Source organism: Octodon degus, unplaced genomic scaffold (genome assembly GCF_000260255.1).
Source record: "Octodon degus isolate 3935 unplaced genomic scaffold, OctDeg1.0 scaffold00120, whole genome shotgun sequence".
NCBI classification, from domain to species: domain Eukaryota; kingdom Metazoa; phylum Chordata; class Mammalia; order Rodentia; family Octodontidae; genus Octodon; species Octodon degus.
The window spans coordinates 2,374,343-2,388,947 of NW_004524696.1; the positions used below are offsets into that span (position 1 = coordinate 2,374,343).

Sequence of the window (14,605 nt, forward strand, 5' to 3'; positions counted from 1 at the left end):
TGAAAGGTACCTAAGCCTCATCCATTACAAGAAAAATGAAGATTAAAACTTTTAAAAATTACAACTGAGATTTTTTTTAACCCATTTCATTAAGAAGGATTCAGAAGTTTGGCAGCACCTTCCTTGGGCAAGAATGTGCAGAAACAGGCTTTCTCAAACATTGTTAGTTGGAATTTAAATTGCTATAGTTCCTCTGGAGGGCTGTTTGGCAGAATTTTTCAAAATTATAGTTCATGCCTATTGATATTTGAAACTATTCCATGTAGCATCATGAGATTTTCTTGGTATCCTGAGAAATAAAAAGTGCAGGATTACCCATTGCAACCTCATTTATATTAGCACATAATTGAAAACAGAGGATTCATTATCTAAAATCCACACTATAAAATAGTATGCAACTATTAAAATAGGAAAGAGAAGATGGCTTATTGGAAAGGGGTTGAAGTGAGGATGGGTAAGTTAGGATGTCGTTTATCTATAGAAAGAAGAAGACCCCCCTCCTATGTTGTTAAATATGAAATGCCCAATGTTGACCCACATTATACCCACAAAATCATATAAGAAGACTAGGGTAAAAAAGAATATACAGTGTTCTAGTGGCTAAAAAAATGTAGTTTTTAAATCTTTACGAAAGATTCATAAGAGGTTATGAATATCCATCTGATGTGGGGGCAGGTGGTCAGAACCAGAATAGGGACATAGGTATAAAAGAGACTTCTGATGCATTCATTGTTTCTCTCTCTGGTACTTAATATATATAAGCTCATGTTTGCTTAACACCTTCAGTGATTTTTTTGTATAATGTATAAAACAAAACAAAAATATCTAAAATTGACAAAAAGCTCAAAATAAGAAAGTATATAGATTTTTCAAAACTTCTTCCTCCTTACATTTAGTAACATAGATTTAGGCACTAAGTGTGTAGTACTCATGATTATGGAATTCTGGAAACACTGTAGTGTTCATATAATCATTCTGACTTGAAATGGAATAAAAATTTCCTTTGTTACATATTTTTAAAGATGTTGTAAAATACGTAGCTCCCATCTTGGATGCTTTTGCTAATTGGTTGTTCTGTGATTTAAATATTCATGTGGTGTCTGTCTCAAAATTTCTAACATGTTATGTTTCAAAATTTAATTTGAAATTTGTTTTTAATTTCAAATGCCATTCCTATAAACACAAGGCCTGCAGGTTCCAGTTGCAGCAAGTTTTGTAAGAATTATTCACCTGGAAAGGAACTTGAAACCTCGTGCTGAACAATGCAATTCTCCCACTTATCTTTTTCCTCAGAATGGTAAAAGTGTCTGTGGTCTAAATCTGACCAAGAGTAATCTTTTCCTCGGCTGAAAGCCATCTGATAGTTTCTGTACCCAGGGGTATCAAAGTATATATAGTAGAGCTAGAAGTGGTAGGGTCAGAGTTCATCATTTTGATGAGACCTTCTAGTTAAAAAGCTTGTCTCTGGAGTTTGTTTTGGTACCAGGGATTAAATTCAGGGCCTCATGCATACCAGGCAGGTGCTGTGCCACTGAACTATATCCAGCCCTTCTGTGTTGTTACTTTTTACTGTATTCCATAGCTGAGGCAATACAGGCTGTACACCTTTCTTCCTTTCCTTCACATCCGTCTTCAGGGTTGCAAACTTGAAATGTGAAACCTATAGTTTTTTATTTTTATTCATTCATTCGTTTGCTCATTTATTTGTTCATTCAAGACACAACCTTGCTATCTTGTTGTGTAGTTCAGGTTGGCCTTGATCTCACTATGTAGTCCAGGCTGGCCTCAAACTCATACCAAATCTCCTGCCTCAGCTTCCCAACTATTGGGATAACAGGTATTTACCAACATACCTGGCAATAGGTAGCTTTTAATCCCTCTGAATTCTTTTGGAAAATTTTGTGTTTCTGTACGTTTGTTTTCCTCTAAGGAAAAAAAAATCATGCATAAATTTAATATTTTTTTAAATTTAGTATTTTGTTCTTTTAAAACTATGGTCCTTATTTTATAGTTAAAAAAAGAATCCTGATGAATTGAAATATTTTTTGTAGAGCACAAAGTGCATGCATAGCTGGACTGACTCAGAGTGACTCACCCAAGGTGCTTCTGCACCATAGCAGTCTATGGTGGATGAGGCCTGCAGGGCCACATGAAAGGCAGAACAGATCCCAGTTCCCCTGGGAAATCCTCAGCCTTCTCACTCTTCTCTATTCTTTATTCAGAGTCAAAGTGATCATGAAAGGTGTTTAAAAGTCCATTCAGGAAACTGAATCAGTCACAACAGTGCAGCTAAAAGGTTTCATGAAAAAAACAACAACAAAAAACTAGAAGTGCTTCAGAAGTGGCAAGAATGATGTGATAAATAATTGTGTTCTAAGTGGCAAATGTGGATGAGGTGGGAGTGGTGATTAGGGGAATTAATGAGTATGTGCCTTTTACTATAGTGTTCTTAAAATTTAAACCTTCACCATATATTTTGTTCACTTTTTGTGTCTTTGTGTGGATACAAAATCCATGTCCTCCTCATATATATTATTTCATTAATATGTTCTTGATGGTTAGAGTCTGTATGCTATTTAGGTACTAAATGATACTGATGTATTTTTGTCCAAGATTTGCCCTTCTCAAAAATAAAACATTCTCTTTTCGAAGTCATCTTTTTCTTTTTTTGGTGAGTGTTATATTCCTTATATAGATATTTGAATATTCATCATACAATGAATTTGATTATTTCAGCAATTTAATTTCTTCATTGAGGATGTATCTTTGTTGATGCTCAGTGCCTAGCATTTTACATAAAGAAATAATATTGATGGTAACCAAAACCTGCAGTCTGATAAATAATAATAATTAAGTGCAGAAGTAGCTTTGTTTTCACTCTCTCGTATCAACAAGCAGTGGTGAATTTAGGGGGTGTTCAGAAAGCTGTTGAAAACAGAACAGCTACAGAATAAAGTCTTAATTTGGAATTGTTCACCTCAGAAGTGGCATAATTTAAAAAATGTGCCTCTTTCTTTTCACTTTCATTGTCACTATCACAAAGACCCCTATGTGGTCTGCCCTTAGGTGTTTCTCTGCACTAAGTCAGTCACAATGTTCCAGACCTATTTTTTCCAAAGAGGGTTATACATTTAAGAGTTTTCAGAGTTTTACCCTTTTCTTCAAACATGGTAGAATCTTTGTTATATAAACACCATAAGGAATATGGTTGTGGGTTACTTGAATATACTGGCCTTGAAAACAGAAAACCTAGATTCAGACCCTGCCTTAACTACTAACTGACTGTATAATCTTTGTAAGTCAGTTTATCATTGTGATGCTTAACTTGCTTCTCTGTAAAATACTTTACTAGTCGACCTCAGAGGGCCTATGCTACTTTTGTACTCACCAGGCCCAAGATGGCATGTGGAAGACCATAGTGCTCACTCATCTTTCAGTGATGGTTAATTAATAGTAGGAAATTTATGTACAAAATAGATTTGATGGTAGGGTTAGGGAAGAAATAAGCAGTATATTCATATATTAACTGACTTAAGTGAATTTAGTTTTCAGTTTTAAGAGAAATTACCTATCTTGGCAGAGCTTTTGCATAGACCAAGCAGAAAACATAGAGGAAAATTTTGTTAGTCCAGTTGTCCTCCTTTTAAGGTGATGTTAACTTTTTGAAAAAAAAAATTATTCATTAAATATATAAATTATTAAATACATTTATAAGTTGAAGAGAAGCAGGCACTAAAGTAGAGCTGCATTAACATTTTGATGTTTCTTTTTAACCTTTGTTTTCCCCAGGCATAGAGGGATTTTATTTGTCTCCTCTTTTTAACTATATTTAGAGGCTGTATGTTTGGTGATGGACCTTGCCTGGACATGGGAGGGAAGTAGCAAAATCCTTCACAGTAAAGTATCACTATCCAGTACAGGACTGTTCCCACTATGCACAGTATTCATTAAGGAGGAAAGTATTTACACTTCAGCTTCATGTATATGTCAGCAGGACATGTCTGTCCTCTTTTACCTAGGGAATGCTTTTCCTTGTGTCATTTTCCTTCACCCTGCTTTGCTCTGATGTTTCTCTTCCGTATCTCCCTAGTTATGAGGGAACAGATATGTATTTACTGAGTATTCATTTGTGTGATATGGTGTTTGGCATTAAAAAGCTATTGGTTAAAACCATTTTTGCTTCTTTACTAGTATTTCACAGGATGCATTCCCTGAAAAATATGTAATTGCATATTATATACAAAAATGATACTAATTAGAATCACTACATCAATTTTCTTCTTAGAGCCTTTTGTCTTCTGGGTATGAAATTAGTTATGTTCACTTTCTGCCATTTCCCAGTTTCACCTGTTCATTGAAAACCTTTCTTCAAAGACTGTCTTGAGGGTTTTATTCTCAACAGTTCCTATGGGAAATGTTGATAAACATGTTACTTTATTTTCTTCTTGTGTTTTATATTGTTGTGTGGGAATCTGAGTCCTGCCTGAATTTTCCATTACTTTCTAAATTATCCCTTACTACCTGCTTGAATTGGTGTAGGGGCATTTTTATTACTGTTCTAAAAGTGGCAAACACGGAAGCAGAAAAGGTATAAAAGGTGTAGTTGTGCATTCTTGGATGCAAAGGTACTGACAGACCTAAAAGAAAGCAAAACAGCTTATGTGTAAAGTAGTATCCAAAGCTCACTTTCTCATTATTTCAGGCCTTGCATTTCTCATTCTGTAAGAAAACAGGGGGAAGAGAGCCCACTCCTATTTTCAATACTAGTTTTATTGTGCCCTGCAAAGGCCTGCACCATCATAAGAAAACCTACAGTCACCAAAAAATTGCCTGAATGTAGTGGCGGCGTAGGGGTAGCTACTTCTAGCTACATTTCTATCTTCAAACTGTCTTGCCCCTTGCATAGTAACTCACTTATCAGTACTTAAAAGCCAAAGGTCTTTGTTTTCTAAATATGCTAAACTCATACTGTTTACCATAATGCTTTTTTTTATACTGCTCTTTGGTGATGATAGCTATATTATTGGGGATAAGCAAACACCTTCACTGCCCTCAAGTGGTACCAGAATAATTTGATATTAAAATAATAGAGCCTGGGATTTTTGTATTTTCAGTTTCTTGTAAGAATGAATTGCTAAGGTAAAAGACTAGCTTATAATAGAACTAATATATTTTGTAAGTTAATTGTTATATGAGTTCATATAACATACTGAAAGGTATTAGCTATCATCTGAGCATACTGAAAGGTATTAGCTATCATTTTAAACTAATAATAACTATTTGTGATAATGTTATTGGTTTGAATTTAATTTGATTTACTTTTCTTTCTTACTTGATAGGTCAAACTGTGCCGAAAATATCCGCAAACACATTTTACATACTGGCAAACATGAAGGAGTCAAGATGTACAACTGCCCCAAATGTGACTATGGGACAAATGTCCCTGTGGAATTTCGAAATCACTTGAAAGAGCAACATCCTGATATTGAAAACCCTGACCTTGCTTATTTACATGCTGGTAAGGAGCTAAAACTATAAAAATACTTCTTTTTAAACAGGATTTCATTTCACTGATCACAAGAGCTGTAATGCTATTTTTATGACATGATTTATTTCAATGGATAGAGTATGAAGTAGTGCCTGCTTCAAAGCCTTTCCACAAGTATACTCTTCTCTTATACTATTCAAACATTAAAACAGACCTTTTCCACTGTATTTTGTCAAAAACAAATTTAAAACATAGTTTAGCTGATGTGATAGTTCTTTAAGTTTCATATTTTGGTTAATTGATGAAATTGATTTAAAAAACAACAACAACAAAAACCCCCCACCATTTTATGGTTTTACCTGGGGAGAAGAAGAATGTGAATGAGGAAGGCAACACAGCACCTTGAGGATTAAGAAAATACTGTGTACTTCCCAGAAATTAGGAGGGATCCACCTGCGTTTTAAGGATACACTGGAGATAACAGTGGTAGCTAGTAAATCTAGTGTCTTGGATTATATATGGGTCAGTCTCCTGAATATAATCTGATATACTTGATATATGGAAGGTATCAGATACCGCAGTAACCATAAGGTAGAGAAAATCTGTTTCTATAGCTCAGTTTTGTATTTAATTAATAAGGTTCCTTATGTATTGAATTGAATTCTGTGCGGAACAATGTAATGATGGATTATGAGCATAAGGTCCCAGTTGAGGAAGTACCCCAGAAATAAACTTAGGGAAGATTTCTAAGATGTGGCCTAAACAGTATTGTGTTGATACTGCCAATGGATCCTGAGTCCATGTAAAGCAGGTGCTCAGTTATCCACAAAAACCTTTTAATCTCTGCTTCTCCCCGCATAATCACATGGCCTCAGGCAGGCTGACCTCACAGAAGCTGATTTCTCATTTGTGTGAGGACACCACTTAACAAATCCATAGTAAAAAGTTTAATGAAGTTTGAAAGATAATGCTATGGAGCTGTTATTACAGGATATTTCAGTGCCAGGAGGATCACAGGCAGTGTTGGTGAGGGTGGAGATTATAGTACAGGTTTTTAACTATATGGTTTATCAGCTTTAGTCCACATATAAAGTCAAATTGGAGTATCCCTGGCCATCTGTACCTGTGGGTTTTCAGAAACATGAGAGCTTGACAGTACAGATGCTGGAAGTGATGCATGTAAAAAAAAAAAGAGGGGTGCCAAACAACAGAAGCTACCTGGTCTGAGTTATTAAAAGAGTTGCTTGTTTCCTGATGCCGTTGTTCCAGCTGCTGCCCAGGACAGGACTGACATTGCTTCCTTTCACTGCCTCTGCTAGACATTAAGAACTGTTTTCCTTATTTTTTTCTCTATTATAATATAAAATATCTCTAACTTTTAGAAGAATCAAATCCAATGGAAAGAAGAAACATTGCAGGCCATAGCCAAGTGTTCCTTTTGTTTCTGCAGTTAGATCTGCACTCATGATGTGCATGTGTGATGGTGAGAGCTGTTGGCAAAGTGTTTTGAGATACCATTAGCAGTACAAAAATATCTAAAGGAAATTCATCCTTCTGTATATGCATGTGTCTCATGAGTGAACAGTATGTTTTTTTTTTTCTTTAAGTGGTGCTAAGTCATAGTACCGCTGTTACATGTTTTCATAAGAGGAGTCCTGTGACACTTGACTGATTTTTCCCCGTGCATGGCAGTTGTGCTCTGCAGTCACATTTTCATTCTGATAAATCTCACTTGTTAAGAGAATAGTTTTTGAAAGTTACATTTTTTTGAACTATGACATATTTTAACCTTGAAATTCTAAATGATCTGTGATGCATCTCATTGTGTTATTTGAATTAAACTGTCACTGGCATGTCTCACCCCTGGTAGTATCAGATACACATCTGAAGAACTCCCTAGTGGGAGCTGAAGTGTAAGGTCCTGAAGGGTGGTTGGTCGTGGCTACATCCTCTGGTATCTGTACCATTGACAGTCTTGAGAATTTTGTGACCCAAATTTAGTAATGTCATACAGTTATTTCAAGAAAAGATTGAATTTACACAACTTTAAACTCCCTGGTTCCCCCCCCCCCGAAATTTATTTTATTCTTGACCGTGCTATGTCATTTATTATCAGACATCTAAAAGTTTGTTGAACTGAATTGTACTTACAACATTTAATAGCTGAAGCACTTTAACAACTCAGAAAGACTGCAACTTAGATAATTTGGGTATTTTAAATTTTAGTTGAGATCATATTTGGAGGATAATCTTTTAAAATAGGTGCTAATTTTTCTTTGAGAGACATTCTGAAAGAGGTGTCCTATGCTGTACTAGTCTTTTGGGGCTACTACACTGGTTTGTAAATATAACTGCATTGTGGAGGGGATATAATCCATATAAATTCCAAAAGATGAGGCCTTCCCAAAAATCTAGTTCAGGCTTCTTCTGGGCCATTTTGTAAATCTGGGCATCTCTAGGTATCTCCAGGCTTCCGGTTTCTTTTCAGTGAATTAGAAATTTGAATGAATTTCTTATAATCCTCCTGGCTCAGCAGTGTGTTTCTGCAGACATGGTTTATAGGTAGGAAAGGTTCTAACTTTACCTTTGTATATTTCTCTGGATATGTTGACTCTTGGGCCTCAGTTTTTTTCCTCTCTAAACTATGGATAGAGACATCTACCACACAATGATTATATAATCTAAATGAGGTAGTACTAAATGTAAACTAGTAAATATGTAAATATAAGTGTAACTGTGATATGATAATAGCATGAATGGTTGCTTTTTCCTTTTCTTCTCTGTTAGACAAAAATTCATGATTGTGTTTTTTTATCAATTTTTTTGTGGGAGCTAGTATAGAATGATATTGGTATTATTTTCCATTATGTACTTTTTTTTTAAATTGTGGTATGGAGCTATCTCCCTGGCCCCCCATTATGTACTTTAGAGAATGAAAATGTTTGTGTAGATTTTAATTTTAGCATCAGGATATGTTTAGCATCAGTGTATGTGTTATGTCTACAAGTCTCCCCAAAGCCTCATGTGATATGGTCATAGTTGCGGCTTTTCAGAGGCGGCTGAGTCTAGAGTGTGTTATGGTACAGTGCTAGGTTTAAGGGTGCCCCACCCTGCGTGTGGGAGAATATAAGAGCCTGCCATAAAAAGGCTGCTGCTTTGCTGCCTTGCTGCCTTCTGCCTCCTATGAACTGCTTCTCCTCTGTAATGTTTTTCTTTTATGTCTTGGAGCCGACCAACTAAAAACTAAAATGTTTACCAACTCTGAGTGCAATAAACCTTTCCTCCTTTAACTTTAGGTGTCAGATATTTTGTCTCAGAAAGAAGAAAAATAACTTAAGACATGGATCCTTATTTGAAATGTAAGACAAAAGGTGTTTAGTTTTTTTTCTCTTGAACTATTTAGAAATGTAACATTTAATGTGTTGTAAGTTTGAGATTATTTTCTGCTTAACCTTTTTTTAACTGTTAGCTAATAACAGAAATCCATTTCTAGCTTAAAGTTACTGTGTTTACAAAAAATAATCTAAATCATTTCATTCCTTTGAAGTTGGTATGGGTATTCTTTTTTTTTTCCAAAGTTTTATTGATAAGCAGATAGCAATGAGACAGTTTCAAATCAAATCAGAAGTACAGTTTCAACAAATAATACACTGCATATATTCTTCTTAGTGGTTAATTGCTGTATAAGATGCGGACTTGTGATCCTATTTACAAACACCATTAGAACAAATCATTCTATTCATTAAGAGAATGCAACTATATATCTATCCTAACCACTTTGAATACACAGATACAAAATGGACATTCATCGGTATACCCCATTTTTCCTAAGTTCCGTTATTGAATATTATAGGTGTGTAAACTCAGCAAAATATTCTAAAAGAGTCCAGTAGCCCATAATAGCATTGGGTCTTCTGTTTAACTGGCAATGTCAGAAATTATTGACCTGAGTCCCCCACAGCTCAACATAACAGCATGGCTTTATTTCGGTATGGGTATTCTTTAGCTTCAGCAAATGCTGAATATTAATGAGAGTTAAGACATATCTTGAAGGGCCTTTAAGACTGGTAGGGCTGTAGCCTGTGTTGCCTGTATGAGTAGCATCCGTTTTGTTGGTAGCAATGTGAACATTCTCTGAATTCTTGCTGGATTTTTATGCTGATTCTGTCAACTGTTTATAAAAGCTATATTAAAGTTTCCCACTATTACTTTGGATTAGTCCATTTCTTTCTGATTCTTTTAATTTGGGTCACATGTTTGAAGATATATCACTAAGTACTCAGAAATTTAGGAGGGTCTTATATGCACATGTTCATTTATTTAATTGATAGGAACAGATACTACACTTAATCTTAGCCAAAAGGTGGAGAAGCAGTACACACATTCATTTATGACTAGGAATTTGTATATATTTCCTTATAGGCAGAAAATACTTCCTTGTATCTGTAGTAGTGCCTCTTGCCATAATTCTACTGTTTCATATTGGTACAGCCATACAGCCTAACTATAAGCAGCATTGTAGTTGCATTTCAGTTTATTATCTGCTGGGACAGTTGATTTTTTACATAAAATACTGACTTTTACTTAGTATTTTATATTTAATTCATTTATTGATATATTTGTCATAGTCAGAAGCCAAAACTATACAAATAAATGTATGTCACGTAGAGTGAGTACATTTTCCATTTGCATAATGGAATAATTTTATATCAGTAAGAATGAGTGAACTAATAAGTACAAGCAACAGTGTGATATATGCCTGCTGGTCATGTCACTGGATGAACCAAGACAGACACAAAGAAATCTGTCCCACATTTTTCCATCTATGTTAAATATAAGCATAGGAAAATTAAGCTGTGGACTTAGAAATCAAGTTGTGTTTTTGCTTGTATGCACTGATTTCTGGAACAGGATGCAGTAGTACTAGTCACATTTCTTTCTTAATCCCAGCATCAGAACCTCCATGTTCTAAAGCAGATCCTTTAAGCTCACTATAGATCTAATATGGCAAAATTTTACAATCACATTAATCCTCACAAAAATTGGCATTATCTTAAAAATAGTCATTGTACATTATAAATTTTCTGGCATGATGCATTATAACCTTTTCTACTTAGGGAAATTCACTTCATCTCAAAATTCAACTTGAAAAAAATATTTAACTTGACTAGAACTCTATAGCTTTAGCAGTTATATTCCTGCCAGTTCTGTTATCCATGAATGAGCTTGGTGTTTATTCACTACACCTCAAAGAATTAAACTTTTGCTTTTGCTTGCAAAACAAGTGGCTTATTCATGTGTTGTTTTCTTCAGTAATTATATCTCAGATTACTACAACTATTACCCCAAATAAAGGAAAATAAAGATAAAAATGGCCACTGGAAGAAGAGGATTCGCAAGGTCTCTTAAGTTTTGTGTCGAATAAGAAAGGTGATTTCCTTACAAATTTCATAAAACAAACTTAATTTTGCCTTTACTAGAAGACCCTTTTTCTACTGAAGTAAAAGGTTGTTCATGGACAGCTTCCCAGTTGAGGCCCCAATGTCCTGTGGCCATGTTCTCAAAATGTGAGTGTTGAAAAGGAAACTGTGAGATTTAGTTATTTTGTATTTCTGTCTTTGTAGCTAAGACTTTTTTTTTTTTTTTTGTAACTGAGACTAAATGTTTGTTTTTAAGGGCAATGGCATCCACGTTCTGTTTACAGGAGAAAGTACACATTAAATGTTGATATGGTGTTTTTCTTAATTTCTGTTATTTTTCTGCTGTCATCCTTTTCTATCATTTAAATTCAGTTTTTTGTTTTTTTTTTTTTTTTTTTTTCATTGGTTCCTAATCAAGATTTAGGGCCAGGGAGATAGCTCAGTGGTATAAACACCTGTCTGGCAAGTGGAATGTCCAGAGATTGATCCTCATACAAAAACAAACACTCAAGACTTATTTATTTAAAATGCATATGATATTATTACTGGTATTATTACTGATGCAGCATGCTAGTACTTGAATCTATCATAATATCTTAAATTGGGAATTTTATATTTTTCTGCCAGTTCTGTTATCCATGAATGAACTTTTCTCTAAGATAGTGTTTGTGTTCTGTATAACATTTTTACTTAACTGTGTTCCATAGAATTCTCTACCCAGTTATAAGAAGATAAATGTAAAAAACTCACTTTTATCAAAACCCCATATCTTTTTTTAAAAAAATCCTGGTGTTAACTAAAATTCAGTAACATTTAAGCTATACTTAACTTGGTTCCTTAATTCTAATGAAGTTGATACTTAGGAGAACTAAATTTCTTATTCTAGCTCTAATCCCATTTGCTTAATCTATCCTAGTTAAAGCAAAATAGCTTTATATTCAGAATTTCTAATGTAAAAAATTTTCATCAGTAATGAAAAACATTGAAGCTCTACCATCTACAGGCTTATAGAAATGCAGTCTTTTCTCAGGTTCTTCTTAAACTTCTATTTCTAACTCTGTTACTTTTATTGCCTTTGTCAGTTGGATGGTCTGACACGTCATGACATCTTGTGTAATAAATTCTTTGATGAAAAGGTCCAAAAAAAAAAAATCTCTGTAAGCCTGAAAGTTTCTCATTGGTTCTCCCTTTTATGAACCAATTATTACTTCAACCTAAAAAGGAACAAAGATTTTTTGTAACAAGATTGCCTTTGGTAAATCCATGCTGACTCACCCCTATTAAATTGTACGTCTTCGAATATATCATTAACCTCATCCATAAGTATTATCTCAAAATTTATTTCCTAATATAGATATTGGACTATAATTTTCTGCCTGCCTGCCTTCCTCTCTCCTCTTCCTCTCTCTCCCCCTCCCCCTTCTCTCTTTCTTTCTCTATCTCCCTCTCCATCTCCCTTTCCTTCCCTCCCTCTCTCCCTCCTTCCTTTCCTTCCTTCCTTCTGACTGGATTGCATGTTTTCCAGTCTCCTGGTTTTTTACAAAAAGACTTCCTAAAATAATTTACATTTCAACAATTGATCTTTTCACCCCTAATATTCAAGGGTTAATTTACTATTTTCCTTCACTGCTACAAATAATCTTTGTTGTTCCCAAACTCATATCAATAGCTCTGATGCCTTCTGCTGTGGCTGTATCTTCTGTGTCTGTTGATTCTGGCTCAATGAATTGTTATTTTGATAGCTAGCCTATTCCTTCACTCTTTTTCTTTGGCATCTAGTGGAATTCCCAAGTTTAGAAGTAAAACTATCTTACATACTCTGTAGTTGGTGGATGAATAATGTCAGAATAGAATTTTTAACAGCCTAATTTTTTCAGTAATATAATTGGTTTCCACAGGAATCTTACTCATGAATGTTTATCAGCAAATATATTATTTATTGGTGAGTTAAGCAGACCTTTTGAATTTGTCAGCATTTCACTTTTATTACATAAATACTGAACTAAGCTTTTTTAAAACTTTCTAAAACTGCATCCTTATATATTTTTTACATTGTTTTAGAAATTAATTTATTCAACAAATGAATCTTTTTTTTTTTTTTCTTATTTTAGGAAAGAGTCTACAGGGTGTTCAGGGTCTCACTACTAGATTGGACTCCTAGTGATCTGCCTGTTTACACTCTTCGAGGAGCTGGAATTACAGGTGCATGCCACCACTCCCAGTCTCCATTGCAGTCTTAGTGGGCCGTGGGGTCAGGGCCACCACAGCAGGGCAGGGCATCAAACTCCTGGCCCCTGTGCCTGCTTGCAGGCACTTTAATCCACTGAGCTGTTTGGCCAGCCCTACATTTTATTTTGCTCTCTCTCATTTTCCTTCAACATATACGTAAAATCTTTTATGTGTTTGGCAATACAGAACAATGTTAGAAATGCTACTGCATTCTGTCTAGCCCTCTGCTTAGATACTGCCTTTCCACAGTTCAGCAGAAGAAACATCCCTTAGCTACATGTTTTACTCTGAATTTTTTTTCTTTTTTGGTACCGGGGACCAAACTCAGGACTTCGCAATGGCTAGTTTAAGCTGCCAAGCTGTCTCCCCAGCCCTCACAAGATGTTTTAAAGAATTTTAAAGTTATCTTCCATATTTTGCATGAAATGAAAAAAACATTACTGAGTGTGTTGACTCATTGCTTAAAATACCAGCTGCTCAGTAGGTTGAAGCTGAGGACTACAAATTCCACGACAGCCTGAGTAGACTATCTCAAAATAAAGACTGTATCCAAAATTAAATGAAAAGCAGGATGAGAATGTAGCTCAGTGTTCAATACCTACTACAAAAAAAAAAAATCCATATTCTCTGCCTTTTCAGGAGGCTAGTATAGTTCAGAAACTTTCTCCAGTGCTTCTTGGCTTGCTACCACAAGGTGACACAGGCATATGGCAGTATGATTACCTCATCAGCAGGTGAAATTGTGATTTTATCAGGGCAGCATTTGCAGCATTCATGAATGGCATTCTGAAAGTTAAAATAGTTTAAAAGAAAAAAAGGAAACAAAATTGTGATCTTATCCACCCTGACAACTTCATTTATCAAAAATTTAAGGAAAAAATTGATTGTGGAAAGTTATGGGGAGTAGTATGATCTTATCAGGTAATTGATGTGCCTTTTACTTTTTATAGACCTTTTATCACCTGTTTAGTTCAGCATAATTTATATATTTTAAAGCATTTACACATCCTTAAGCCCATATTTTGACCCCCAACTAAAAGGCATTTTTATGAGAGAATGTGTTGACAAGTCCTATTGCTAATACCATGTAACAGGTTATTGTTTCAGTTAGACCCATTTAACAAAAAAGGCCATTACAAATTCTTCAAAATTAGGGAAATTTAGATATAGTTATTATCTTTGAAATTTAGTTCACAATGTAAAATAATGAACAGTAATATTTTTGTTTATTTCTGTTTCATTTATTTCTGTTCCTAGTGTGTGAATTTACTATTATGCAAATTTTTGTTTCCTTTAAGTATTTTTTTCAATAATGTCAAACATAAATTGCAGAAATAGAGTTCCTTATATCTTTTACCCAGCTTTGTCAAATGTTAGCATCATATAACCATTGGAAAATCCTGAAAACCAAAGAAATTGACATTGCTACCATACTGTTTTTACATTATACTCTCTATTCAGAGTTTAC

The 14,605-nt window shown here is 34.6% G+C and overlaps 1 protein-coding gene across 1 annotated transcript in view; it reads left to right on the forward strand.

Annotated features, from left to right (window-relative positions):
- Znf407 (zinc finger protein 407) overlaps window positions 1-14,605 on the forward strand; it is a 535,987-nt gene that overhangs the window by 354,000 nt on the left and 167,382 nt on the right. Inside the window, exon 8 of the mRNA XM_004640188.2 lies at window positions 5,340-5,518. Within this exon, the coding sequence (XP_004640245.1) occupies window positions 5,340-5,518 (179 nt within the window). The remainder of the gene's footprint in view (window positions 1-5,339; window positions 5,519-14,605) is intronic.